The 27,340-nt window shown below is 22.7% G+C and overlaps 1 protein-coding gene across 1 annotated transcript in view; it reads left to right on the plus strand.

The window, feature by feature from the left end:
- The window catches only part of LOC117173744 (eukaryotic translation initiation factor 5B), a 481,426-nt gene that overhangs the window by 28,613 nt on the left and 425,473 nt on the right, over window positions 1–27,340 (plus strand). Inside the window, exons 7-8 of the mRNA XM_033362384.1 lie at window positions 9,507–9,919; window positions 18,970–19,390. Of these exons, the coding sequence (XP_033218275.1) occupies window positions 9,507–9,919; window positions 18,970–19,390 (834 nt within the window). The remainder of the gene's footprint in view (window positions 1–9,506; window positions 9,920–18,969; window positions 19,391–27,340) is intronic.

Consider the following 27,340-nt stretch of genomic DNA (forward strand, 5'->3'; position numbering starts at 1 on the left):
TTGGAAATGGTGTTCTACCGTTTCGCCACCTGGTGTCGAAAACTGGAACTCGAAAGAGTAGGTACAATTTCAAAGATGTGAATTAATTTTTGCATAAAAGTGCTTTTACGATAGTTTTGTAAAGTATAAAACCATGATTAAATAATAAAAACAAATCTTGCAGACTATTCATCTTTTTTGCTTGAAAATTGAAAAATTTGGTAACGGATTTAACTATGTGTTGAAAAATTGAATGGTTTTGTAAAAAAATAGTTTTATTATTTTTTTTTTTTTATTGAAAATAAGTTCTCAGTAAAAATTTAAATTCTCCACTTTCTTCCGGTTTACAACAAATTACAACTTGTTTGTTTGTCTTATTTAATATTTTGTTCGTCACCCATTTGCCACCTATTTTAGAAAAAATGTCACCTATTCACTTTTTTTTGACGACAATAGCTACTGTGATGACTGTCATTGTTTCTTCTTTTTTTTTGCCAATTATTAAAAAGCGCATGGCGCCATTTTCGATTAATTCTCGAACCATCTCGAAATAACTCGAAACAATTTGAAACTATTGGAAATGGTGTTCTACCGTTTCGCCACCTGGTGTCGAAAACTGGAACTCGAAAGAGTAGGTACAATTTCAAAGATGTGAATTAATTTTTGCATAAAAGTGTTTTTACGATAGTTTTGTGAAGTATAAAACAATGATTAAATACTTTAAAAAAATATTCGTAACAAACAAATAATTTTAAATAGAATTTTCATATTATACAGCAAGAAAATAAATTTTGTTAAATAGTTAAAAAAAAAACAACAGTTATTTCACTATTTCGTGTAAGTTTCAATAATTTTTAGTTGAAGTAAACTTTAATTAATGTATGTAGCGACCAGTTTGGTCCAGATTATGCAAATAATACGAATAATAGGCGATTTAGGGTGGCCTTTTTAACCTAAGTAAAAAATTCCCCGGTTTTTCTTGGTTTGCAAATATTTTTTATGGTAATTGAAATTTAAAAAATCGAACTCGAAATCTAACAATTTTTCCATTTAAATTAATAAAAATTGAGCTGCAAATGAAAGCACGGAAAGTGGAACTCTTGAATTTCAAATTTTTAAAATTGAAGTTTAAAAGTTTTTTAATTAAATAATTTTGTAATTTAGATCTGATTCAAATGCTCAATAATTTATACATATAAAATGGAAGCTAATAATACTTTTATACTAAACAATCTTAAATTAAATGCAGTTTAACTTGAAAATTAATTTTTTAATTTTTATAAATGGTAGAGTTCAAAGATTCAGATTCAGTTCTAAAAATATAAATCCACGTTAATATTTTCAATGATTTAAAGTCTAAATTGAAGAATCAATCAATGAATTTAAAATGTTTTAAAATTATATCATTTAAAGCAATTTTAAGCCAGAAACATAAAAAATTGAACGATTACATTTTTGTATAAACTGAACACTTCTTAAATTAAAAATTAAATTATTTATATTTTAAATGTTTAAAAAATACTAAAGATGCTTTTTTGATAATTTTGTAAATCTTCCTAAATCTCTTTGAATTTTCTTTTTTGAATTATTTCACAAAAAAAGACAAATTTTGAATAAAGTAAATGAATTTTCAACTAAAAAGAGATAAATTTTCAACAGCAACAGAATAGTTCAATTTAAAGTTAAAGAAATAAGTTTTTAACAAAATAAAATAATTTTTCAACAAAATACAAATCTTCAACAACAAAAAATATTTCAAATAAAAAAAATTTCGAAACAAATTTATTTAAATTTTTAGTTTAAAAAATTTATTTTTCAATGTACCAAACTAATTTTTAACCAAAGAAATGAATTTTAAACACAAAAAAGATTAATTTTCTACGAAAAAAAGAAACCAATTTTTAAGAATATACATGAATTTTCCACCAAATATTTTACTTTCTAATGGACTTTTCTAACTTATAGTTAAATTTTCAACTAAAAAAGGTAAATTTGTAAGAAAAAATATATCACTTTAATGCTGATTCAGTAAATTAAGTCTTTAAGCAAATAAAATAAAGATTGTAAACAAAATAGTTAAGTTTTCAACCAAAGAAATGAATTTGCTGATTGAAATGAACTGAAAAAGATGAATTTCCTTGTATAAATGAAAAAATACGTTTTTAATAAAAAAATTCATTTTTAAAAAGAAAAAGAAAAACCAATTTTAAACAAAAATTTTTACATTTTTAAATAAAGAAATGAATTTTCAACTAAAATAATGCAACATAAATCAATTTTTTTTAACCATATCATGGAATTTTTAAACCGGGAAGTGAATTTTCTACTAACAAAAGACAAATTTTCAACAAAAAAATGAAGTTTACGTCAGAGAAATAAATTTTTAACAGGAGCATTTTGAACAAAACCGTTCAATGTTTATAAAAAATTTGTAAACAAATTTATGGAAATTTTTAGTTTAAAAAATCAATTTTTAGTGAAAAAAATGTTAACCAAATATTAGTTTAATGTTCATTTATAAAAGTAAGTTTTTCAACAAATTAGGTGAATTTTCAACTAAATAAGATAAAATTTCAATAACAAAAAAATAATTTAAGTTAGAGAAATAAGTTTTTAACCAAACAAAATAAATTTTCAGCGTAACAGTACAATTTTTAACCGAGCAGGTGAACTTTTACAAATTTTTAGTTTAAAAAAACTAATTTTAAATGAAAAAAGCTAATTTGTAGCTTAAGAAATTAATTTTATCAGAAAAAGATTAATTTTCAATCAAACATTATTTCACAAAAAAGACAAATTTTCAACAGAATAAATTAATTTTCAACTAAAAAAGATAAATTTAAAAAAAAAAAAAAAAAATTTCAACAAAATGGTTCAATTTTTAACTGGACAGGTGCATTTTAAAACAAAAATATTAACCGTCTATACAAAAATGTAAAAAAAAAATTATTTAAATCTTCTGCCAAATTAAACAAATTTCCTTAAAATGTTTCACATTAATTTTTTGATAATTTTGTAAATCTTTCTAAATCTTCTTGAATAATCACTCAATATTATCTTTTCAAAATAAAAAGGATTTTCAATTTTCATAGGAAATGTTTTTATTCTTCTGAGCCATTCTAAATTCCTAAAAAGCTTTCAAATTTTGTGTTTGAAGTTTGCTAAAATGTATATTTTGTTTTAAATTAGGCCGTGGGCTATTTACACAGAAATTTTATTACTAATAGCCGGATTTTGTCGCTAGACGTAGAAAATTTGTTTAAATTATTTCAAATTATTACAAAATTTGTAATTAAATTTGGATTCTTTCAAAACTTCTAAATATTTCTTCAACTTCCTTGATTTTTTTAAAAGAATAATATGTATTCAATTGTTATTTATACATGCAAGTTTAAAAATGTGATTTAAAAATTAAATTTTTTTTTAATAGAACAATTAAAATGTAACGTTCAAAATTTAGTTTTTAATATTTAACTACAATTACTGATTTTAAATAAACAGTCAGATATTTCTAAATATTAAGTAATTGTTATTTCTCTTAATTTTTTTAAATTGATTGATTTAAAAATTGAATATTTTAGACTAAAATAATGTGTGAAATTTAATGAAAGCTTTTAATTATAAATATATTATTTTAAAGTAATTTATAAAATTGAAAATAGTTGATAAAGTATATATTCACAGTTGATCAACTAAAAATGTTTTTCATCTAAAGTCTATGATTTCTAACGCTTCTCATTTTTAATGGCTTAAGTCTTTAAAACTGCATTTTAAAATTCTTTAAAATAAAATGTAAAATAAAAAATTTTCCAAATTCACTGTCATTTTCCGGTCTCATGAGATTCCCGATTTCCCAGTCCAACGGCCACCCTGCGATTGGAATTTAAATAAGAATTCTAACCTATCTTTCAGATCAGTTTTTAAATAATAAATGTTTCATGTATAAATAAATGAAAATTTACTTTGAATTCATTTTTGCTTCAAAATAAATGCATTTAAGTTTATAATCTTTTGAAAATTGCAAAAAATAAAACAATAATTGTTTTTGTTTTTTTAGAAAAATATTTCTGTAAAAAAAAGATTATTTTTTTACTTTAGGTAATGTTAATTCTATCTACACCCCTTTGGTTTCGATAAAGATTTACTTTTAGTATCCAATAGAGACTCTTAACTCCACAAAGAAAAAATCTTAAAAAAACTTTTATGCACAAATTAAAATGCATCTTTAAAATTATACCTATTCTTTCCAGTTTGGATTTTTGTCACCAGGTGGTGTATCGCAATTTAACGATTTCCAATTGTTGTCGGGAAACCCGTATTCGTGATTGAATGAAACTTTTATTTTTTTGCGATTTAAAAAAAAGAGTCTAAAAACTTCAGGATTATGAAAAATGCATGATTATCTGAATAATACATTCAATAACAATAATAAAAATTATATTTTTATTTGTCTAGGACTTTGAATATAAAAAATGTAATGTGTAGATTTTTGATATTTCTAAAAAAGAAGCTTTTTAAGAATTTTTAAATGTTTCAAGAGAATGAAAATTATTTTAACCCTCAAGTACTAGAACCTCGAAATTTTCCATTCCACCTAGAACGGGTCCAGCAGACCCGAGCAAACTTTAATCCAACATATCTTCGGTTTAAATAGAGCTAGCACCATTTATTATTTTTAACTTGTCATCCAGAGTCTCGTAAAAATGAATATTGTAGAAATAGATATGAAATTAATTGCGCATAATAAATATTTTTTCTAATTCAGACAACTTTTTGGAGAAAAACACTCTGCGGAAAAAAACGTCCGGGTCCCTGGAGCCCGTTATAGCACTTGAGGGTTAATTCCTGTGAAAGTTTTAACTGATTTGTTATTTTCAGATTTTAATTTTAAAAGAAAATTAACAAAGATTTCAAAACATTAAAAATTATTTCCTAAAATTTCGAAAAAGAATGTAGACGATTATAAAGGCGAATTTTTCAATTAGTAATCAAATTTCTTATTGTATTTTTTGACTATTTTAGGAAATAAAGTTTTTGGATCTTCTTCAAGATTTTGAAAGTTTTCACGATACTAAAAGAAGATTCTCCAAATTCTTGGAAAAATTTACACTGATTTTTTTATTTAAAAAAAAATAAATTTCAGGTGAAAATTAACTAATATGTTCCAAATTTTTTAAAACTATTTCCTAATATTTAAAAAAATAATAATTTTGTCAATTTTAAAGAAAAAATGTTCAATCAGCAAGATTACAAGGTTTTATGGGGAAAAAATCCAGTGAGCTCAAGCGACATTCTGAAGTTTTAAAAAGATTCCAAATTAATTGAAAATTAAAAATTTTTAAATAAATGTATATTTTTTAATAAGAAATATTTTTTTGATTTAAAAGATAATTCAAACTGATTTTTTTTATTTATTCTTTAAAATCATTTGAAACGGATATTTAAAAAGAATTTAATACATTTCATAAATATTTCAACAATTTTCAAAACAGAATCTAGAATTGATAAATAATGGTGAAATCTAAATTTTTTAAGAGGATTCAAGAAAATAAAAGTTTTTATCTTGAGATTTCTGGGAAAAATTTTCAATACAATTTTATTCAAAAAATTTATTTTCAAAGAAAATCTAAACAGGTTTCAAAATATTAAAAAATATTTCTACAAATATCGAAAAATATCAAAAAGGTTTAACGGGAATTTTTGGAATTTTCAAAGATTTTTTTCCAAAATTGTAGGAATAATTTGAGTTAATTTAAAAGATCTTTATTTCTTAAATCTTCAAAAATCGTTTTGAATTTTTTCAAGAATCTTACGAAAATGATATTTCTATAACAGTAAAAACAAAAGAACATATAAACCTAAAAAAGAAATATTTATTTTGTATTTAAACCACCTATCAATCCAAATTATAATTTTTTTTGAAAATAATTTAAAACTTGAAAAAATGTAAAACAACATGTAAATGTTTCAAGATTTTTAAATAAAATTTTAAAGCATTTTAAGTTAAAAAAAAAAATTATTTAAAATAAAAATAATTTAACTTTTAATATAATAAGTGTTCAGCTACTTAAAAAATTTAATGTTTCAATTTTTAATGTTTCTAGACTGAAATTGTATTTGGCAGTTTAACTGCATTTAATTTAAGATTATTCAGTTGAAAAGTGTTAGTACGTTTCATTTTATACGTGTAAATGATTGAAAATTTGAATAAAAAAATTTTGAATTAAAAGACATTTAAACTTCTATTTTAAAAGTTTAAAATTTAAGTGTTCTACTTTGAGTGGTTTAATTTGCAGTTTAGTTTTTAACAGTTCCAAGGACACATTTTTAGCTTTTGAATTCGATTTAAAAAATTTGATTGACCGTGAAAAATATTTGCAAACCGGGCAAACCCGGTAAATGACCGGAAATTTTTCAATTTTTCTTGAAAATTGATCTTTTTTAGTAAAAAATTCAAGTATTAGTGTCACAATTCAGTGATTTAAATATTTGTTTGGAATGAACGTGGTAAATTAAAATAAATGTTTAAGTTTTTCGGCAATTATGAATATTTTACTTTTAATCTTTAAAGTGCATACATGCTAAAAATCTCGGTAAAGTACTTCGTGGGTGTCATACACCCCAGCGTATTTAATCATGTATTGTTTAACCCCTAATGAATATTTTGCCACAATAAAATTAGCCGATATAGTTTAAGGTATCTTTTATAAGGTAGAGTTTCTTTTATAGCCATTTATTTATTTTAAGTTTGTTAAATAATTATTGAAAAAAAATGAAAAAATGGGATTTCTTACTTAAAAATTCATAACTCACGCAATTTTAATTATCTTAAACAGAAAATGTATGACTATACTTTTGAAATAGTGTAGGTTTATAAAAAATATATTGCAACATGGTTGCTTTCAAAAAAAATATTTATTTGCAGAGTTGAAAAGTCAATTTTATGATAAAATGATGAATCAGATTTTTTGCTTTTAAATCGATTTGTTATTATAAAAATTAAGGAACTTTAACATATAATACTATAAAAATACAAGAAATTGAAGAAAAAAACATATATTACTTATTTTAAAAAATTATATTTTATTCAACACATCCACAGTCTGCTCTCGCATGACGCGCTGCCGTAATCTATAAGCCATCTACAAAGAAAAAAGTATGAAATAATTGAAAAAAAATCATTATTTCACTTCATATGATTTACTTACGTTAGAAAGTAAATAAAAACAGGGTGGTCGCTGGACCGGGAAACCTGGAAAATCGGGAAATGACCGAGAATTTTATGGGACCGGGGAAACCGGGAAATGGCAGTGAATTTATTTTTTGGCCGAGAATTTTACAAAAATTTTAGAATAAAAATGTTGTCCAGTTTTGATTTCAACCGTTATTAAATATAGAAGTTTTTAAAACTGAAGATTTTTTATAAAAAATAGGGTGGCGCCCAGACCGGAAAACCAGGAATTTTACGAATTTTCAGAAAAAAAATCTGCCAAAGTTCGATTTTAACAGTTTTTAAAATTAATTTTTGTATTCATTAAAAAATGTGAACGTGCGTTTTACTATTTTCAACTTAGAAATAAATAAATAAGTCATAATTAAAGGTTTTCATTCAATTAAAAATATTGTGAGTCTAAATTATTAAATTTTTCATCCCACTTAATTTGAAATTTCTTAATGTAGAAAAAGAATAAATATTTAATATTTAGCAATATTTCACTGTTCATTTCAGACGAGTAAATTGAAACCAAATATTTAAAAGAAAACAATTTGAATCTGAATTTGTTTACAAAGAAAGCTTTGAATCTTTAGATTTTTGAAGAACTTTTAATCATTTAGCGCTACAATTTTAATTGTTCTATTTAAAAAGTGTTTAATTTACAAGTGAAATTGTTAACTTTTGACATATAAATAACAATTGAACTCTTATTATTTGTAGAAAAAAATTGAGTAATTTTTAAAGTTATGAAGAAGTTTTGAAAAAATTTAAAATTAATTAAAAACTTGAAATTATTTCAAGTAGTTTAAACGAAGTGTGTTAACATTTTTTCAGGACTTCTAAATATATTGTTAGATTAATCGAAATTTTCCTACAATTTTTGAAAATCCAGCAAATTGAATAAAATTCTTATAATCTTCCATGTTCCTCATTAATCATTTTTTAAATCTCTTAAAATTTTCTTAAACTTTCTGTTACAATAATTTTTCAAAGTGAAACATCATTTTCAATTTTCCTAAGAATATAAAGAAAATTTTTATTCTTTTGTAGTGTTTCACAATTCTTAAAAAAATTCTAAATTTTTGGTTTCAAATCTTCGGTTTGTTTTTCTTCTTTTGTTTCAAATCAAATTCGGCTGTAAGTATTTTCAATTATTTCAAGTTCTAAATTTAATTCAAATTTTGTTTAAACTTTTAAATATCTCTTAATATTACTCTAATATTTTTACAAATAATAAGTGTTCTATTGTTATTTATAAATTCAAATTTAATTTTTTTTAATTTGCAGGATTTTCTAAAAGTTATAAAAAATTCAATTCATTTTGAAATATATTTAAAAGTTCTAACAAAAAATTCAAAAATGATTTCGAATTTGGAAAAATTTAAAACCACTTTTAGATTTCTCAAGATTTTGAAATAAAATGTTAAAGCTTTTGAAAGATGCCTAGACTATTAAAAATTAAAATAATTTACCTTCTAATTTAAGAGCTGTTAAGTTAAAAAAGTTATTTTTAAATTATAAATGTGTCTAGCTTAAAATGACTTAAAATAATATAATTTTGAAAAATTTTAAAGTTCGTTGTTTGATTCTTTAATTTACACTATTGAAAATGTTAACGTGGATTTATATTTTTGGAACTTAATCTGAATCTTTGAACTCTATAATTTATAAAAGTTCTAAATTTAGAGTTCATTTGCATTTCACTTAAAACTATTCACTTTAAAAATGTTCGTACTTTCCAGTTTATACGTGTAAATTATTGAGCATTTGAATACACAATTTTTGAATTCAAAATTTTTAAACTTCAATTTTAAAAGTTCGTAATTCAAGGGTTCCACTTTGAATGCTTTAATTTGTTGTTTATTGTTCATTACTTTATATGGAAAAATGTTTAGAATATAGTTTGATTTTTTAAATTTCATTGGCCGTGAAAAATGTTTGCGAACCGGGAAAAAATCGAGAAATGACCGGGAATTTTTTTTCTTCGATTAAAACGGTCACCCTGCAAAAATCCATAGTTTAAAAAAAATGGCTCAAAAATGACTTTTACACTCATTCTGTTCACACTGGGTGTTACATACCCCACGATTTTTTACCTCCACTTTACTTACAGTTATTGTCTCCAACTAAAGCTAGATGGTGACACTTTCTCAATTTTTTCGAATTAAGTACGGTTTATAAGAGTTTGGAAATTGCTTGGGGTATATTTTACCCACAATGCACTTTAAGGGTTATTTGGCCGGGAAATAAACGGTATTTTGAATTGTCCGTCGAATCGCAATCCGGAATATAATTTAACGATCTTGTTCAGATAAATCTGATGAGGGTTCCAAGGATGATAAGCAAAACTCGAAGGAAGCAACACCTGCCAAGGATTCCTCGGATAATGAATCTGAATCTGATAGTGACTCAGAGAGTGATGAGGGAAGTGATGATGATAGTGGAGCAGATGACAAAATATCGGATGCTCAGCGGAAAAAGGAAAAAGCCAGGTTGAGAATAGAAAGCAGGAGAAAGGAGGCTGACAAGAAAAAGACCCTGGATGATCTGAGAGCTGGGGTTGTCTGTGTTTTGGGTCATGTAGATACCGGAAAAACGAAAATCTTAGACAAACTTAGGAGAACGAATGTCCAGGATGGAGAAGCGGGAGGAATCACTCAACAGATTGGAGCCACAAATGTTCCTATCGAGGCGATTTACGATTCTACAAGACACGTGAAAGGGGTACGTTTTTATTTTTTTTTAAAAGATTCGCAGGTCTACGACTCATGCGACTATTGAGACTTTTTTAAGAGGCAACTATTTTACAATTATTTTCGGAAAAATTAGTTTATGCTTTTTTTCCAATTGTTGGCTAATATAATAATTTTTTTCAGCATACTTTTAAACGAAAAACATAATAGATACATTTTTCAATTAAAAAAATTTATTTCCAATCATAAAACGAAATTTAAACGAAATAGTTAAAAAATAAAAATTTTCCACAAAATAATTAAATTTTTAATCAGAGAGATGATTATTCAATTTATATGATGGCTATTTTGCTTCAAATTAATTTTCTGACAAAATAGTTTAACTTTCAACAACTTTATTTGATTTTCAACCAAAAAACATTTTAATTTTAAATAAATACAGGTTGGATTCAACTAAAAAGAAGAATTTCCAAGCAAAATATTAATTTTTATTCAAAAAGAATAAGTTTCTACCAAAAAGGTCGAATTTTTAACCAAAAACAGAATCATTAAATTTTTCAATTAAAAAAAACGAATTAAAAAATAAATAAACTTTCACAAAATAGTTAAATTTTCAACAAAAATACATGAATTTTATATTAAAATAATTAATCTTGAACCAACAAAAAGAATTTAAAAAAAAGTTTTGCTTTCAACAACGGAGTTAAACTTACAACCAAAGAATTCTCATCAAAATGTTCATTCTTGATGTTTTAACCAAAATAGATTTTAAATGTAAATTAAAAAAAAAATATAATTTTTTAAATTGAAAATTGAACAAATTAATTTCTAATAAAAAAAGGAAATTCACAAAAAATCATTTTTCAAGTAAAAAGACGAATTTTTAACAACAACAAAATAATTATTTATAAAGGAAAAACAGTTGAATTCAACCAAAAAGAAAATTTTGCAATCAAAAAATGAATTTTCATCTAAGAAAATTAAGGTTTTTTACCAAAAAGGATGAATTTTGAACCCAAAATAGAATTGTTAAAATTTAAAGTTAAAAAATTAATTTCCAATAAAAAAGTAAATTTCCAAAAAAATATTTGAAAAGAAATATTCAACAAAATAGTTATATCTTTAACAAGAGATCATTTTTAAATTAAAACTTGGAACTGGGAAAAATTCAACTAAATATTTGAAAGTTAAACTATTTTGTTAAAAATTCTTTTTTCTTGTTGTTGAAGATTCACGATTTTAATTGAAAATTCATCTCTGGTTGAAAATCAATTTTTAAAACTAAAATTTCACCTATTCCAATAGAAAAATTTAACTATTTTTCTTAATATCCATTTTTTTTATAATTAGATTTTTAATAAAAAATTTAACCATTCAATTTTTGGTGGAAAATGTATTTTTCGTGATGAAAATTCAATTTTTTGGTTGAAAATTGATATATTTTATTTAGAAATAAAACTAGTCTCTGAAAAATTATGTAATTTTTGAAGTGTTCACCTTTTTATAGTAAATGAATGTTTTCATTTAAGAATTCATCTTTTTTAGTTGAAAATTCAACTTTTTGGTTGAGAACTCTTGAATTTTATTGAAAAATCGTCTTTTTTGGTGATAAATTGTTCTTGTTGCATAAACATTATTTTTTAGTTGAAAATTATACTTTTGTTGAGAATTTTTGAATTTTATTGAAAAATCGTCTTTTTTATAGTAAATCAATTTGTTGTTTAAAAATTCAACTTTTGAATGAGAACTCTTAAATTTGATTAAAAATTCGTCTTTTTTGGTGGTAAATTATTCTTTTTGTATAGAAAGTATTTTTTTAAAGCTGAAAACTCAACTTTATGGTTCAGAATTCTGGAGTTGTATTAAAGATTCTTCTTTTGTGGTAGTAAATTAATGTTTTAGTTTAAAAATTCATCTTTTTTAGTTGAAAATTCAACTTTTTGGTTAAGAATTCTTGAACGTTTGACAATTTAAATGTCCATTTTTGTTTGAAAATTCATCTTTTCTGGTTCAAAATTCAACAATGTGAATGAAAATTTATCTTTTTGTATTAAAAATTAAACGATTTAATTGAAAATCCACATATTTCATTAAAAACCGATTTTTTTGTAGAAAATCATCTTTTTCTTTGCTAGTGAATCTACCTGTTTAAAAATTCTTCTTTTGGATTAAAATATAAAGTAATTCAGTTAAATATTTATAATTTTAGTTGAAAATTCATCGTTCAATTTGGAAATAAAATTACTTGGTGAGAAATTACAATTTTTGGTGCAAAGTTATTTTTTTTGTTTGAAGATTCATGTTTTTAATTAATTCATTTCTTTGATTGAAAACTTATTTTTTCTTAGGATGAAAAGGATTTTTTTCCCCCGAAAAATGAACTATTTTGTTGATAATTTATTTCTTTTTTAATTGAAAATTATTATTCATTCGAATTGAAAATTTATCTTCTTCCAATTGAATATTTCACAGTTCTAATTAAAAATGTATATGTTTGGTTTAACATTGCTTTTTTAACTTAAAATTTAACTATATAAGTTCTGGTTGAAAACTTATCTTTTTTATTAAAAATTAATTTTTTTTTTGAAAATTCAACTATTTCAGTTGAAGATTTGATTTCAAGTAAAATTTTGTAACTAAAATTGTTACAATTGCGTTTTCAGTTGAGAATGATTATTTTTTTAGTTCAAAATTCAACTATTTGGTTAAAAATTTGTCCTCTTTAATTAAAAATGCAACTACTTCGTCAAAAATTCATATATTTTGTTAAAAGATTGTATTTTTTGTTAGAAAATTTATCTTTTCATTTGGAAATGAACCTTCTTGTTGAAAAATTCATCTTGTTGGTTAAAAATTTAAGTGTTCTAATTAAGTATTCACTATTTTAGTTGGAAACTCATCTTTTTGGTTGAAAAATCAACTATTCCAAATAAAGATTTACAATTTTAGTTGAAAATTCATTGATTTTGCAGAACATTGAACTTTTTTGTTGAAAATCCGGTCTTTTTGTTATTGTAAATTAATTTTGTCAATTGAATGTTGAAGTATTCCATTTTTTGTAAAAATTATCGATATTTTTTTAGTGAAAAATTTAATGATTTGTTTTAAAATTCACTTGTTTCGCAATGTTTTGATCTATTGTGTTATAGGATGTTTAGAATCAATGTCATAAATAAATAAATGTTTAAATAATAATAAATAAATGTTTGCGTTTAGAAATATATATGATTATGTTACTTTTAGTTGAGCAGGAAAAATTTTAAAACTTGATCGGCAAAAATTTGGAAAAGATCGAGAATTTGAAATCGTCTTTTAATAAAATTCCAAAGATATAAAATAGTTACTTGTACATGCATAAATATTCAGGATGGCCGCTGGACCGGGAAACCGGGAATTTTTTGAGACCGGGAATAACCGGGAAATGGCAGTGAATTTTTTTACTGGGGATTTTACAAATTTGTAAAAGAAAAATCTGTCCACGTTCGATTTTAACAGTTTTGAAATAATTAGTGGAATTGTTATGTTTTTCAATTATGCTATTATTTAGCTTACAATGCGTAAGTCAATATTTTTTTACTCTAAAAATTTTCCATTTAAAATTTTTATTTCTAAGCCCATATTTTTATTTTAAAGAATTTTTAAATGCTTTCTTAAAGACTTGAACAAATAAAAAATAAATGCCTTTGTTGTTGAAAATTTTGGATAAAAGCATTTTTATTTAATAAATTAAAAAATTTGTTTAATTAATCTGTACTTTAAATAATAAAAAGTGAACAAAAGTTATTTTAAACCAGTTCAAAATTTAAGAATTTTCAGATTTTAATGTTAAAACTTAAACGGTTTCAATTTGAAAGTCTTAGTGATTAAACAAATGTGAACGTGTGACTGAAAGTTTATAAACTATTTTCAACTTAAAAATAACTTCATAATAATATATTCTTAATTAAAGAATTTTAAAAAACATTTTAATATTGTTTCAGTCGAAAATATTCAATTTTTAAGCCATTCAATTTGAAATTTTTAATAAAAAAAAGATTAATTATTGAATATTTGGCAATATTAATATTTATTTAAGACAAGTAAATTGAAACCAAATATTTAAAAGTGAATAATCTTTAACTGAATTGTTTGACATAGAAAACCTGAAATCATTCAAATTTCGAAGAGCCTTTAAACTTTGAACGTTACAATTTTAATTGTAATATTTGAAAAATGCTTAATTTCTAAGTGAAATTTTTCAATTTTGATGTATAATTTACAAATTAACATTTGTAGAAAAAATTTGATTAATTTTAAGCGATATTTAGAAGTTTTAAAAAGATAAAAAATTATCATGAAATTTTAGAAAGTTTTCTTAAAATCTTCTAGAATCTTTTTTGAAAATGTTGTTTAAGTCTTTAAACAACTTTTTAAATATTCCCTTAAAATAATTTTTCAAAATGAAAAATTATTTTTAATTTTCCTAAGAATCTTAATAAAATGTTTTTATTCTTTTGAAGCCTTTCACAATTGTTGAAAAGAATCTAATTTTTTTGTTTAAAATCTGCGAAAATCAACATTTTGTGTAAAGAAAAGTTCTAAAATTTGCAGAATTTTCTGAAAATTGTAGAAAAAATTCAATTTATTTTGACAGATATTTAGAAGTTCTGAAAAATCTCCAAAATAATTTTAAATTTAAAACCAATTTAAAATAATTACTAGATTTCTCAAGATTTTGAAATAAAATTCTGAAGCTTTCCAAGGATGTTTAAACAATTTAAAAAGAAAATAATTGAATTTTTAATTTAAAAAGTGTCCAGTTAAAATCTTTTCAATTTTTAAATATTTGATGTTTCTAGCTTAAAATTCCTTAAAATTATATAATTTTGAAAATTGTAAAGTTCATTGATTTATTTTTTAATTTAGAGCATTCAAAATGGAAACGTGGATTTATATTTTTTTTAGATTAAAAAATGTTAGTACCTTCAATTTTATACGCGTAAATTATTGAGCATTTAAATACAACATTTTTTAATTGAAAACTTTTAAATTTCAATTTTAAAAAGTTCAAAATTTAACAGTACCACTTTTACTGCTTTAATTTAAAGCTCAGTTTTTATTACCTCAACTGCCCAATGTAAAAAATGTGTCACGAGAGTTGAAAACGGCCGTGCGGCGGCGCTAGTAGTAACTTTGTTCTACAAAACCATGCAGTACCACAGGAAAAATGCATAAAAATTAGAAAATAAATATAAAAAAACACTTTAAAATCATTTTTTTCATAGTGTAGAGTCAAGTAGTAAATTAGACTTATATACTTACACAAATGAATGAAAAAGAGTGCCGAAAATATATATTATTATTGAATTATAAAATTTTCCAAATTTCAAATAACGACAAGATTTTTAATTAACAAAAAATGAAATCCCAAATTTCAAAATATCCAAAACTAAAATTTACCGACTTTTAAAATAAACGAATTATTAAATTCCCGACAAATATGTCAGTTCCCGAAATTTAGAACTGTGCAACATAGTTAATTGATTATTAATTGACGAGCTGTTAATAGAATTGTAAATAAAAATTCGGCTATTTTTTGTTGCTAATTTATGATTTAGTTATTCCTTCTTTCGTTATTTTGTATTAGTATCGGATATTCAGACTCTTTTAAATACAGTAATGGAAAATTATTTTTCGATGTGTTATAATAAATCAATATCGTAATTAAATTCTGAGAATTGAGAACAAGAAAATAAGTATTATCATCTTGTTTTTAAATTTATGTTGGGAAGGAATAAAAAAATACTTGATACATTTTCGAACATGTTTCCAAATTTTCAAATATTTTTAATGTATTTAAAACGTCTTAAATTTCTGAAAATATTTTTAACTGATTAGAAGTTTTCTCAAAATTGTATAATATCATTCTAAATTTTAAAAAAATACCTTACAATCTTCTAAATTTTCCCAGCAGTTTTAAGAAAATTTGTTTATTCTATTGAAAACTTTTGAAATTCTTTTAAATTCTACTTAATATTTCTTGAATTTACCCAATTTTTGTTCGTTTTTATTTTGCAATCTTACCAAATTGAAAAATTTTGCTTTAAAATGTTCTGAACTATTTTTAAGAATTTTAGGAGATCTTTTGTTATGTTTAAAAACCTTTTTCAATGTTCTCTTAAAGTTCGTTTTTTTAAATAAAAAATTATTTAAAGATTGCACACGAATATAAGGAATTTTTTTTAATCTTCTCAGACCTTCTAAACTTTCTAATTTCTAAAAATTATTAAAATTTTTCCTGTATTTTTTATTTATTCTGCAAAATTAAAAAATTGCCTTAAAATATTTCCGATTCTTCTTTTACTATTTTTGAAACCTTCTAAAATCTTTTTAAATAATCTCTTCAAATTAAATTTTCGAAATAAACAATTATTTTAATTTTTCTTGATGAATCTGAAAAAATGTCTTTCAGTTTCGTGAAACTTTACAAAATTCTTTAAAAATGTTTACAAATTTTAATTATTTTTTAATCGCTTCAAAACTTTTGAATATCTCTTAAACTTAGTTAATTTTTTCTAAAATTGTGTAATATGACAAAATTTTGCTTTAAAATCTTTCACACTTTTAAAAAATTTTAGGAAATAATTCAAAATGTTTTGTGATCTTTTTTTTCGATTATCTCTTAAAATTCCTTCCAAAACAATTATTTCAACATTTCCCAGGAATTTTAAAAACTTTTTTTCACACCCGGACAAAATTCAGTTTACCTAACAAAATTTGTAAATCTTGAAAAATTAATAAAAATGGTCTCAAAATATTCCATATTCTTTTAAGCCACATTTTAAAATCTTTGAAACTGAAAATTATTCTTTGAAAATAAAATCAAAACCATTTCTACTCAGATCTTTCATGATTATTAGAAAGCTTCTAACTCTTTTATGTGGGGCCTTCGGGTGGCTAAATTGTCAAACAAAGAGTTAAATTCTCAACTAAAAAAAATCAATTTTCCATTAAAAATGGAATAGTTTAATTTTCACTTAAAAACTGTAATTTCAACAACAACGACAATGAATTTTCAAGAAACTGGCTAAATTTTCAGTTAGAAATTATTGAATAAAATATTTACATTTTCAAACAAACAGTTAAATTCTTATCTAAAAAGATTTCTACAAAAAAGTTAAATTTTCTACCCGAAAATGTGAAGTTTTAACAAAAAAGATTAATTTTTAACGAAAAGAATGAACTTTCGTTTAGAATCAACAATAAAAAAAATGATTTCTGAATAAAAAACTTAATTTGCAAACGATTAGTTTAATTTTCTGAAAAAGTGGAATGTTCAACCCAAAAATATAAATTTTAAACAAGAGGTTATTTTTAAACAAATGTTTGAATTTTCAAAGAAGATCGATTTTCTATTAAAAAAGATTTATTAATAAAATTCATTCCTTTCAACAAATTATTGAAATTAATTAAATTTTCAGCCCGAAAATATTATTTCTCCATAAGAAACTTAATTTTTAAAGAAGTAATTTAATTTTTTACAAACAAGTTTCATTTTACACAAAAAGATGAATTTTCAACCCAAAAATAGGAATTTTTAAGATAAGAATTGATTTTTAAACAAATGGTTGAATTTTGAATAAAGTAGCTCAATTTAAACCTACAAAGATGAATTTTAAACCAATTTGTCGAATTTTCAAACAAAAAAGATTTTTATTTCATTAAAAACAGAATATTTTCCAGACAAAGAGTAGATTTTTGTAAAAGAGAGGTGAATTTTTGGTTGCAAATTTAGAAAAATTATCCAAATAGTTGAATTTGCACCTTCTAAAGGGTACATTTTCAATTAAAAAGATTTATTTTCTATCAAAACAAAAATGATCAACAAAATGAATTTCTTTCAAGTAAAATTTTAAAGCAAAAAAGACGAATTTTCTAAAAAAAAATTTTAATTTTCTACCCGAAATATCAATTTTTAATAAAAAAAAAGATTTTTCAACCAAAAAGACGAAATTTCAAACCGAAAATTTCATTTTTTGATGAAAAACTTCATTTGCACACAAATAGTTGAATTTTCTACACAAAAATGGAATTTTCAACCCAAAAATATGAATTTTAAACAAAAGTTTATTTTTGAACAAATTATTGATTCTTCACCTACAATTTGATCATTTCATAAATTTTCAACAAAATCGTTCATTTTTCCACTCATAAAGGATACATTTTCAAACAAAAAGATTAATTTTCTGCAAAAAAAAAATCATTAACAAATTATTTCCTTTTAACTAAAATTTTGAATTTTTAAGCGAAAAAGATTAATTTTAGACAAAAAAGTTGAATTTTGAATCCAAACTTATGATTAAAAAAAAGTTCGATAGAAGTCGAAAAAGTCACATGATCCGAGCGCTGTAAATAAAATATTGTTTTACCACAATTTTGTATAATTAAATTAATTTAGGTTCAAAATTTTGGCAACACTTAAATTAATGGAAAATTATTTTTCCAAGTGTTATAATAAATCAATGTTAAAATTAAATTCTGATAGTTGAGAACAAGAAAGTAAGTATTATCATCTAGTTTTTAAATTTATTGGAAATATAATTTTCATAAGATTCTTGAGATAATGTAGAAGCTTTTCAAATATTTCACGGGTATCAGAAAAGAATCTAAAAAAATTTAAAGAACTTGTTTTATTATACAGGATTTTACAAAATATTATGAAAAATTTCAGTCTTTTTAAAAGATGTTTAGAACTTTTAGAAGTTGGGAAGGAATCAAAAAGTATTTGATAAATTTTTCTCAAGTTTTTCAAATCTTATTCCAATTTTTTTTTTAAATACCTTACTATCTTCTAAATTTTCCTAGAAATATTAAGAAAATTTGTCTATTCTCTTAAAAACTCTCAAAATTCTTACCAAATTGAAAAATGTTGCTTTAAAATCTTCTAAACTATTTTTAGAAATTTTAGAAAATCGTTTGTTCTAAAATCTTTTTAAATAATCTCTTCAAATTAATTTTTCGAAATAAAAAATTATTTTAATTTTTCCTCGGAACTTGAAAAAATATCTTTCATTTTCGTGAAACCCGAATTTTGTTGTTCAGTTTGCAGACAAGCAATTGAAAATCCCGGGTCTTTTGATCATCGACACCCCCGGTCACGAATCTTTCAGTAATTTGAGAAATCGAGGATCTTCCCTCTGCGATATTGCAATTCTAGTTGTAGATATCATGCACGGTCTCGAGCCTCAAACAATAGAGAGTATCAATCTTCTGAAAGCGAAGAAGACCCACTTCGTGGTCGCGCTTAATAAAATCGATAGGATCTACGATTGGAATTCGGTGAATCGGAAAGATGTACAAGACATCATCAAGACACAGTCGATAAATTCCCAGAGGGAGTTTGAAAAACGAGCCAAGGAGGTGATTGTTCAATTCGCCGAGCAGGGTTTGAACGCAGCCCTCTTTTACGAGAATCCAGATCCTAGGAGTTACGTTTCTTTGGTGCCAACGAGCGCCATAACTGGTAAGATACTTTTTTCATTTTGTATACATTTTTTTCAAATAAGGGATTGTACTTGACATTTTATTATTATTATTTTTTTTTATGCCAGGTGATTATTTTTCTAGTTAAAAATTTGATTATTTGGTGGCAAATTTAATAATTTTCCTGAAAAGACACTTCCTTTTTGGATTTAAATTAAAATTTTTAATCAAAATGTCAAATTTTCAGAAAAAATAGTTTTTATCGGATAAAGATTTCAGTCAACTGAAATCTTTTTTGGATAAAAACTATTTTTTCTGAAAATTTGACATTTTTATTTAAAAGTTTATTGTTTTTAGTCGAAATAGTGCATTTTTCTTGGATAAAAATGCAACAATTTTGTTGGAAAGTCAATTGAAATCTTTTGGATGTAAATTCAAATCTTTTTCTTTAAATTGGTCTTTTTGATTGAAAAAATTACCAGTTTTAGTAGAATTTTCATTTTTCTTTGACAAAAAGGCAACTGTTTAGTTGAAAATTCAACTCTTTTTTGAAAAGTTTGTCTTTTTGATTTTAAAATTCACCTGCCTTAGAAGAAATTCCACCTTTTTTGGATAAAAATGCAACTTTTTGGTTGAAAATTAATCTATTTTGTTGAAAAATCATCCTTTTCGGTTAAAAAAAAATTCGTCTTTTTGTATTGAAAATACAATTTTTTCCCTAGAAACTGATTTCTTGTTAAAACATTTAAATTTTGCCCTTGAAAATTCAATTGGAATTTTTTTTTATGTAAATTCAACTATTTTTTAAAAATAAAAATTAATCTGTGTTAAAGGAAATTTCATTTTTTTTATAAAAATGTAATTATGTTTTTGGTAGAGAATGTAACTATTTTGTTAAATATTCGTTTTTTTTTTGTTGAAAAAAATTCCTTTTTTCGATTGAAAATTCAATTTTTTCGTAAAAACATATATTTCTTGGATAAAAATGCAACAATTTTGTTGAAAAGTCATACTTTTTATTTGAAAATTCTGCTATTTTGTTGAAAAGTCAATTGAAATGTTTTGGGATGAAAAACTATTTTTCTTTAAATTGGTCTTTTTGACTGAAAAATTTACCTGTTTTAGTAGAATTTTTATTTTTCATGGACAAAAATGCAACTGGAGGGTTGAAAATTTAAATCTTTTTAAAAAGTTTGTCTTCTTTATTTTCAAATTCACCTGCTTTAGAAGAAATTACACCTTTTTTGGATAAAAATGCAACTGTTTTGTTGAAAATCAAACTATTTTGTTGAAAAGTCATCCTTTTTGGTTAAAAAAAATTCGTCTTTTTAGATTGAAAGTATGAATTTTTTTTTAGAAACTGATTTCTTATTAAAACATTTATATTTTGATGTTGAAAATTCAACTGGAATCTTTTTTTGGATAAAAATTCAACTATTTTTTTTAAATAAAAATTAATGCTTTAAAATAAATTTAATCTTTTTTGGATAAAAATGTAACTACATATTTGGTAGAAAATGCAACTGTTTTGTTAAAAATTTATCTTTTCGATTGAAAAAAATTCGTCTTTTTCGATTCAAAATTCAATTTTTTTTCGTAAAAACGTATTTCGTGTTTAAAAATGTACATTTTGATCGTGGAAAGTCAACTGAAATCTTTTTTAATATAAAATTCAAATATTTGTCTGAAATTTTTTTTTTTACGGTAGGTAATTATCTTTTTAATTACAAACTTGATTATTTGTTAGATAATTAAATAATTTTCTTAAAAAACTATTTTTTCAGAAAATTTGTCATTTTTATTCAAAAGTTTATCTTTTTTAGTCGAAATGTTGCATCTTTCTTGGATAAAAATGCAGAAATTTTTTTCAAAACTAATACTTTTTGTTTGAAAATTCTGCTGTTTTGTTGAAACGTCAATTGAAATGTTTTTGTATAAAAATTTACCTATTTTAGTAGAATTTTCATTTTTCTTTGAAAGGTCAACTTTTTGGTTGAAAATTCAACTCATTTTAAAAAGTTTGTCTTTTTGATTTTAAAATTCACTTGCTTTAGAAGAAATTACACCTTTCTAGGATAAAAATGCAACTGTTTGGTTGAAAATTAAACTATTTTGTTGAATTATCATACTTTTTGGTTAACAATTATATTATTTTGATGAAAATTTAACTATTTGGTATAAATATTACTTTTTGTTAAAAAATTTATATTTTCGCTTTGAAAAATGAACTCAAATCTTTTATAAATCAAATTTCAAATTAAATAACAAAAATTTGCCTTTTTTAAATTTCATCGGTTTTAGTGCAAATTTCATCTTTCTTTGATAAAAATGCAACAATTTGGTAGAGAATTCAACTATTTGATTAAAAATTCAACTATTTGATTAGAAATTCATCCTTTTCAGTTGAAAAAAATTAATCTTTTTTGATTAAAAAAACAATTTTTTTCTTAGAAACTGATTTCTTGTTAAAAAATGTATATTTTAATCTTGAAAATTCAATTAGAATCTTTTTTTGGATGAACATTCATCTATTTTTCTCAAATAAAAATTAATCTGTGTTGAAGGAACTTTAATTCTTTTCGATAAAGATGTAATTAAATATTTGGTAGAGATTGCAACTATTTTGTTAAAAAAATTTCTTTTTTATTGAAAAAAATTCGACTTTTTCGAATTTTTAATAGAAATTTTAATAGAAAATTCAAATATTTTTCTGAAAATTTTTCTTTTTACGGTAGATGATTATCTTTTTAATTACAAATTTGATTATTTGGTGGATAATGTAATGATTTTCTTGAAAAAACTATTTTTTCAGAAAATTTGTCATTTTGATTTGAAAGTTTATCTTTTTCAGTCGAAATATTGCATCTTTCCTGGATAAAAATGCAACAGTTTTGTTGAAAAGTAATAGTTTTTGTTTGTAAATTCTGCTGTTTTGTTGAAAAGTCAATTGAAATGTTTTGGGATGAAAAACTATTTTTCTTTAAATTGGTCTTTTTGATTAAAAAATTTACCTGTTTTAGTAGAATTTTTATTTTGTCTTGGGCAAAAATGCAACTGGTGGATTGAAAATTCAACTCTTTCTTAAAAGTTTGTCTTTTTGATTTTAACATTCACCTCCTTTAGAAAAAATTACACCTTTCTTGGATAAAAATGCAACTGTTTGGTAGAGAATGCAACTATTATGTTAAACACTTTTCTTTTTAGCTTAAAAAATTCGTCTTTTTGGATTGCAAATACCATTTTTTTCCTAGAAATTGATTTCTTGTTAAGAAATTTATATTTTAATCTTGAAAATTCAATTGGAATCTTTTTTTGGATGAAAATTCAACTATTTAAAAAAATAGATATTAATCTGAATCAAAGGAAATTTCATTTTTTTAAATAAAAATCTAATTACATATTTGGTAGAGAATGCAACTATTTTGTTAAAAAGTCATCTTTTTGTTTGAAAAAATTGGTCTGTTTGGATTTAAAATTAAATTTTTTTCGTAAAAACATATTTCTTGTTTAAGAATTCATAATTTGATCGTGAAAAGTCAACTGAAATCTTTTTTAATTCAAAATTCAAATCTTTTTCTGAAAATTGATTTTTTTTAGCCGAAGTATTGCATCTTTCTTGGATAAAAATGCTGATTTTTTATTTTAATTCAACTTTATCCTATAAAATTTAATTTTTATTTCAAAGTCTTATTTTTGCGTTGAAAAGTCATTTGAAATGTTTTTCGATGAAAATTTAACTATTTTTTTGTTTAAATTCGTGTTTTTGGGTTACAAATTCAGTTATTTTCGTAGAATATTAACCTTTTGTTTAAAATTCATATTTTGTTGCTAATAAGTCAACTGAAATCAAGTTTGGATCAAAAACGATTTTTTAAATGAAAATTGGTCTTCTTTAAAAGTTGATCTTTTTTAGTAGAAATATTGCATGTTTCTTGGATAAAAATGCAACAATTTTCTTGAAATCATATTTTTTGTTTGAAAATTCTGCTATTTTGTTGAAAATTGAAATATTTTCTAGAAAATTTACTGTTTGCTTAAATTTAATATTTTAATGTTAAACATATAACTGAAATTTTTTGTGGAAGAAAGATATTTATTTATTATTTCTTAATTTAACTATTTTTTAATTTTTTTTTTAAATGAAAAATTCATCTGTTTTGAGAAAAATCTTATATCTCTTGGATAAAAATAAAACTGTTTGGTTGAAAATTAAACTATCTTGTTAAGAAGTCATACTTTTTGGTTGATAATTTTACTGTTTTGTTAAAAATTTAACTATTCCGTAGAAAATGAGCTTTTGGTTAAAAATTTATATTTTGACGTTGAAAAATGAACGCAAACCTTTTCTAAATTAAAGTTCAAATTGAACGAAAAAATTTGTCTTTTTTATTACAAATTCATCTGTTTTAGTGCATATTTCATCCTTCTTGGATAAAAATGCAACAATTTGGCACAGAATTCAAATATTTAATAAAAAATGCATGCTTTTTGGTTGAAAAAAATCGTCTTTTTGGATTGAAAATACAATTTTTTTCGTAGAAATTTATTTCTTGTTAACAAAATTTATATTTTGATCTTGAAAAGGCAACTGCAATCTTTTTTGAATAAAAATTCAACTTTTTTTTTGAAAATTTTTTCTAAATAAAAATTCATCTGCTTTAAGAGAAATTTAATCTTTTTTGGATAAAAATGCATTTATTTGGTATAGTGTTTGTCTTTTTCATTTAAAAGTTTATATTTTTTAGTCGAAATTTTGCATCTGTCTTGGATAAAAAAGCAACTGTTTTTTTTTCTAAATTCAACTACTTCCTAGAAAAACTTGTTAAAAAATCATACTTTTTAGTTAAAAATTTCGACAAATTAGCAGAAAATTAACTTATTTTTTACAATTCTTATTATGGTTTTGGAAAGTCAACTGAAATATTATTTGGATAAAAATTTAACTATTTATTTTAAGTTTTTTTTGTTAATTCATTTATTTTAGAAGAAATTTCATCGTTTTGGAATAAAAATGAAACTTTTAGGTTAAAAATTCAATTCTTTTTTGAAATTTTTTCTTTTTGATTTTAAAATTCACCTGTTTTGGTGGAAATTACCTCTTTCTTGAATAAAAATGCAACTATCTGGTTGAAAATTCAACTATTTTGTTGACATTTTTTTAAAAATTAAATTTCATCTGTTTTAAGAGAAATTTCATCTTTCTTAGATAAAAATGCAACTATTTCCAAGAGAATTCGACAATCTTCTTAAAGTCGTACTTTCTCATTAAAAATTCAACTTTTTGGATTGAAAATTCGATTTTTTTTATGAAGTTATTTCTTCTTTAAAAATATTCATATTTTGATCATGAAAACTCAACTGGAATTTGTTTCCACAGCAAATTTAACAGTTTTTTTTGTTTTTTTGAAAATTTGGATGAAAATTTTTTCTTTAGTTGAAAATTGAACTATTTTGTTGAAAATTCCTTCTTTCTTTGGTTGAAAATTTATTCAACTATCTTCTTTAAAATTTAATTACTTTGTTAAAAATGAATTTGTTTGGTTAAAGATTCATCATTTTACTAAAAAATGTATCTCTTTGATTACAAATTTTACTATATTGTTGAAAATGCATTCTTTTTGGCCGAACTCAGATAATATTGATCTAAAATTAAAATAATTTTTAGTTAAAAATGCAAATCTTTGATTAAAAAGAATAATTTCTGGTTCAGGATTTTACTACTTTGTCGAAAAATTTCTATTTGTTTGTTGCAATTTAATTTTTCAACTGAAAATTGAATTATTTTATTTTTGGTAAAGAAAATTTTTTTATCCTGGTTGAAAATTCCTTTCTTTTGGTCGAATTTCATTCTTTTTGGTTAAAAATGCAACTGTTTAATTAAAATTACTCGGTTTTGGTTGAAGATTTTATTATTTTGTTGAAAGATTGCTCCTTTTTTTGTCATGAATTATTTTTTAAATTAAAAACTTAACTTTTTGAATAAATTTAAAGAGTTTTGGTTGAGGATTTTACTATTTTGTTCGAAATGTGTTCTTTTTTGGTTAAAAATTAATTTTTTAATTCAAAACTGAATTACTTGGTTTTGTTGGAAAAATAATCTTTTTTATTTGCAAAAACATTTATTTTTTTGCAAAATCGATTGTCTGGTTAGAAAATACATCTCTTTTAGCCAAAATTTCATTAATTTTTTATTCAAAATTTAATTATTTGATTAAAATTAAATAATTTCGATTGATGATTTTACTATTTTGTTGAAAATTTGTTCTTTTTTGGTTGAAATTTAATTTTTTGTGAAAAAATGATCTTTTTTAATTTAAAATTCATGTATTTTTTTGAAAATTCGATTGTCTGGTTTGAAAATAAATCTCTTTTAGCCGAAATTTCATTAATTTTTTATTCAAAATTTAATTATTTGATTAAAATTAAACAGTTTCGGTTGATGATTTTACTATTTTGTTGAAAATTCGTTCTTTTTTGGTTGAAATTTAATTTTTGGTGAAAAAATTATCTTTTTTAATTGAAAATTCATGTATTTTTTGAAAATTCGATTATATGGTTTGAAAATGCATCTCTTTTAGCCGAAATTTCATATTTTTTATTCAAAATTTAATTATTTGATTAAAATTCAGCAGTTTCGGTTGAGGATTTTACTATTTTGTTGAAAATTTTTTCTTTCAGGGTTACAAATTAATTTTTCAATTTTTTGGCTAAATACTTGACTTTTTAAACTGCAAATTCAATTTTTTTCGTAAAAACTTATTTCTTGTTTAAAAATGTATATTTTGATAGTGAAAAGTCAAAAATAATCTTCTTTAGTTAAAAATTCATGTATTTTTTTGAAAATTCGATCGTCTCGTTTGAAAATTCGTCCCTTTTGGTCGAAATTTCATATTTTTTATTAAAAATGAAACTGTTTAATTGAAATTAAACATTTTCGGTTGAGGATTTTACTATTTTTTTGAAAATTTGTTCTTTTTTGGTTGCAAATTAATTTTTCAATTGAAAATTGAATTATTTGGTTTTTGGTGGAAAAATAATCTTTTTCAGTTGAAATTCACGTGTTTGGTTGAAAATTTGACTTTCCCTGTTGGAAATTATTATACCTAGTAGAAAATTTATCTTCTTAGTTAAAAATTAAACTATATTTGGTTAAAAATTCATCTCTTTTGTTGAAAGTACATTATTTTTACTGAAAATATTACTTTTCTATTAGTTTAAATGAAAAATAAAAAAAGTTAAACTGGTTAAACGTCGAGGACTAGTTCTAGGCTATTTTCGATTTATAATTTTTGTGGACCCGTCCACCCAAAATTTGAATGTCTATTTTAATTGAAAATTCGTCTTTAGTTGAAAATGTAACTATTTTGTTGAATATCAATTTTTTAAACTAAAAATTCCACTATTCCAATAGAAAATTTAACTATTTTTCTGAAAATCCGCTTTTTTAAGAATTAAATTTTTAACAAAAAATGCATCCATTCAGTTTTTGGTTGAAAATGTATTTTTCTTACTGAAAATTCAACTATTTAGTTGAAAATTGATATTTTTTTACTTATAAATGAAACTAGTTTTTGAAAAATTATGTAATTTTAGGAAAGCTTACTTTTTTGTAGTAAATTAATTTTTTGTTTAAAAATTCGTCTTTTATTAGTTAAAAATTCAACTTTTTGGTTCAGAATTGTTGAATTGGATTAAAGATTCTTCTTTTGTCGTAGTAAATTAATGTTTTTAATTAATTTATTTCTTTGATTGAAAACTTATTTTTATTTGAAAATTCAAGTATTTCGTTAAAAATTCGTGTAGAAAAATTCATTTAGAAAATTGATTTAATATCAATAATGAAAATAAGGGTTTTTAATTGAAGATGTTGAATTAATTTTGATTGAAATATTCAAAACAGTTTGAATTTAAATTTAAGTCGATTATAGAATTATAAATAAGTTTTTCAATACTTTTATTGTCATTATTATTATTAGAAAATTGTGCGCTC

This window comes from Belonocnema kinseyi, chromosome 5, assembly GCF_010883055.1.
Source record: "Belonocnema kinseyi isolate 2016_QV_RU_SX_M_011 chromosome 5, B_treatae_v1, whole genome shotgun sequence".
In the NCBI taxonomy this organism is placed as follows: domain Eukaryota; kingdom Metazoa; phylum Arthropoda; class Insecta; order Hymenoptera; family Cynipidae; genus Belonocnema; species Belonocnema kinseyi.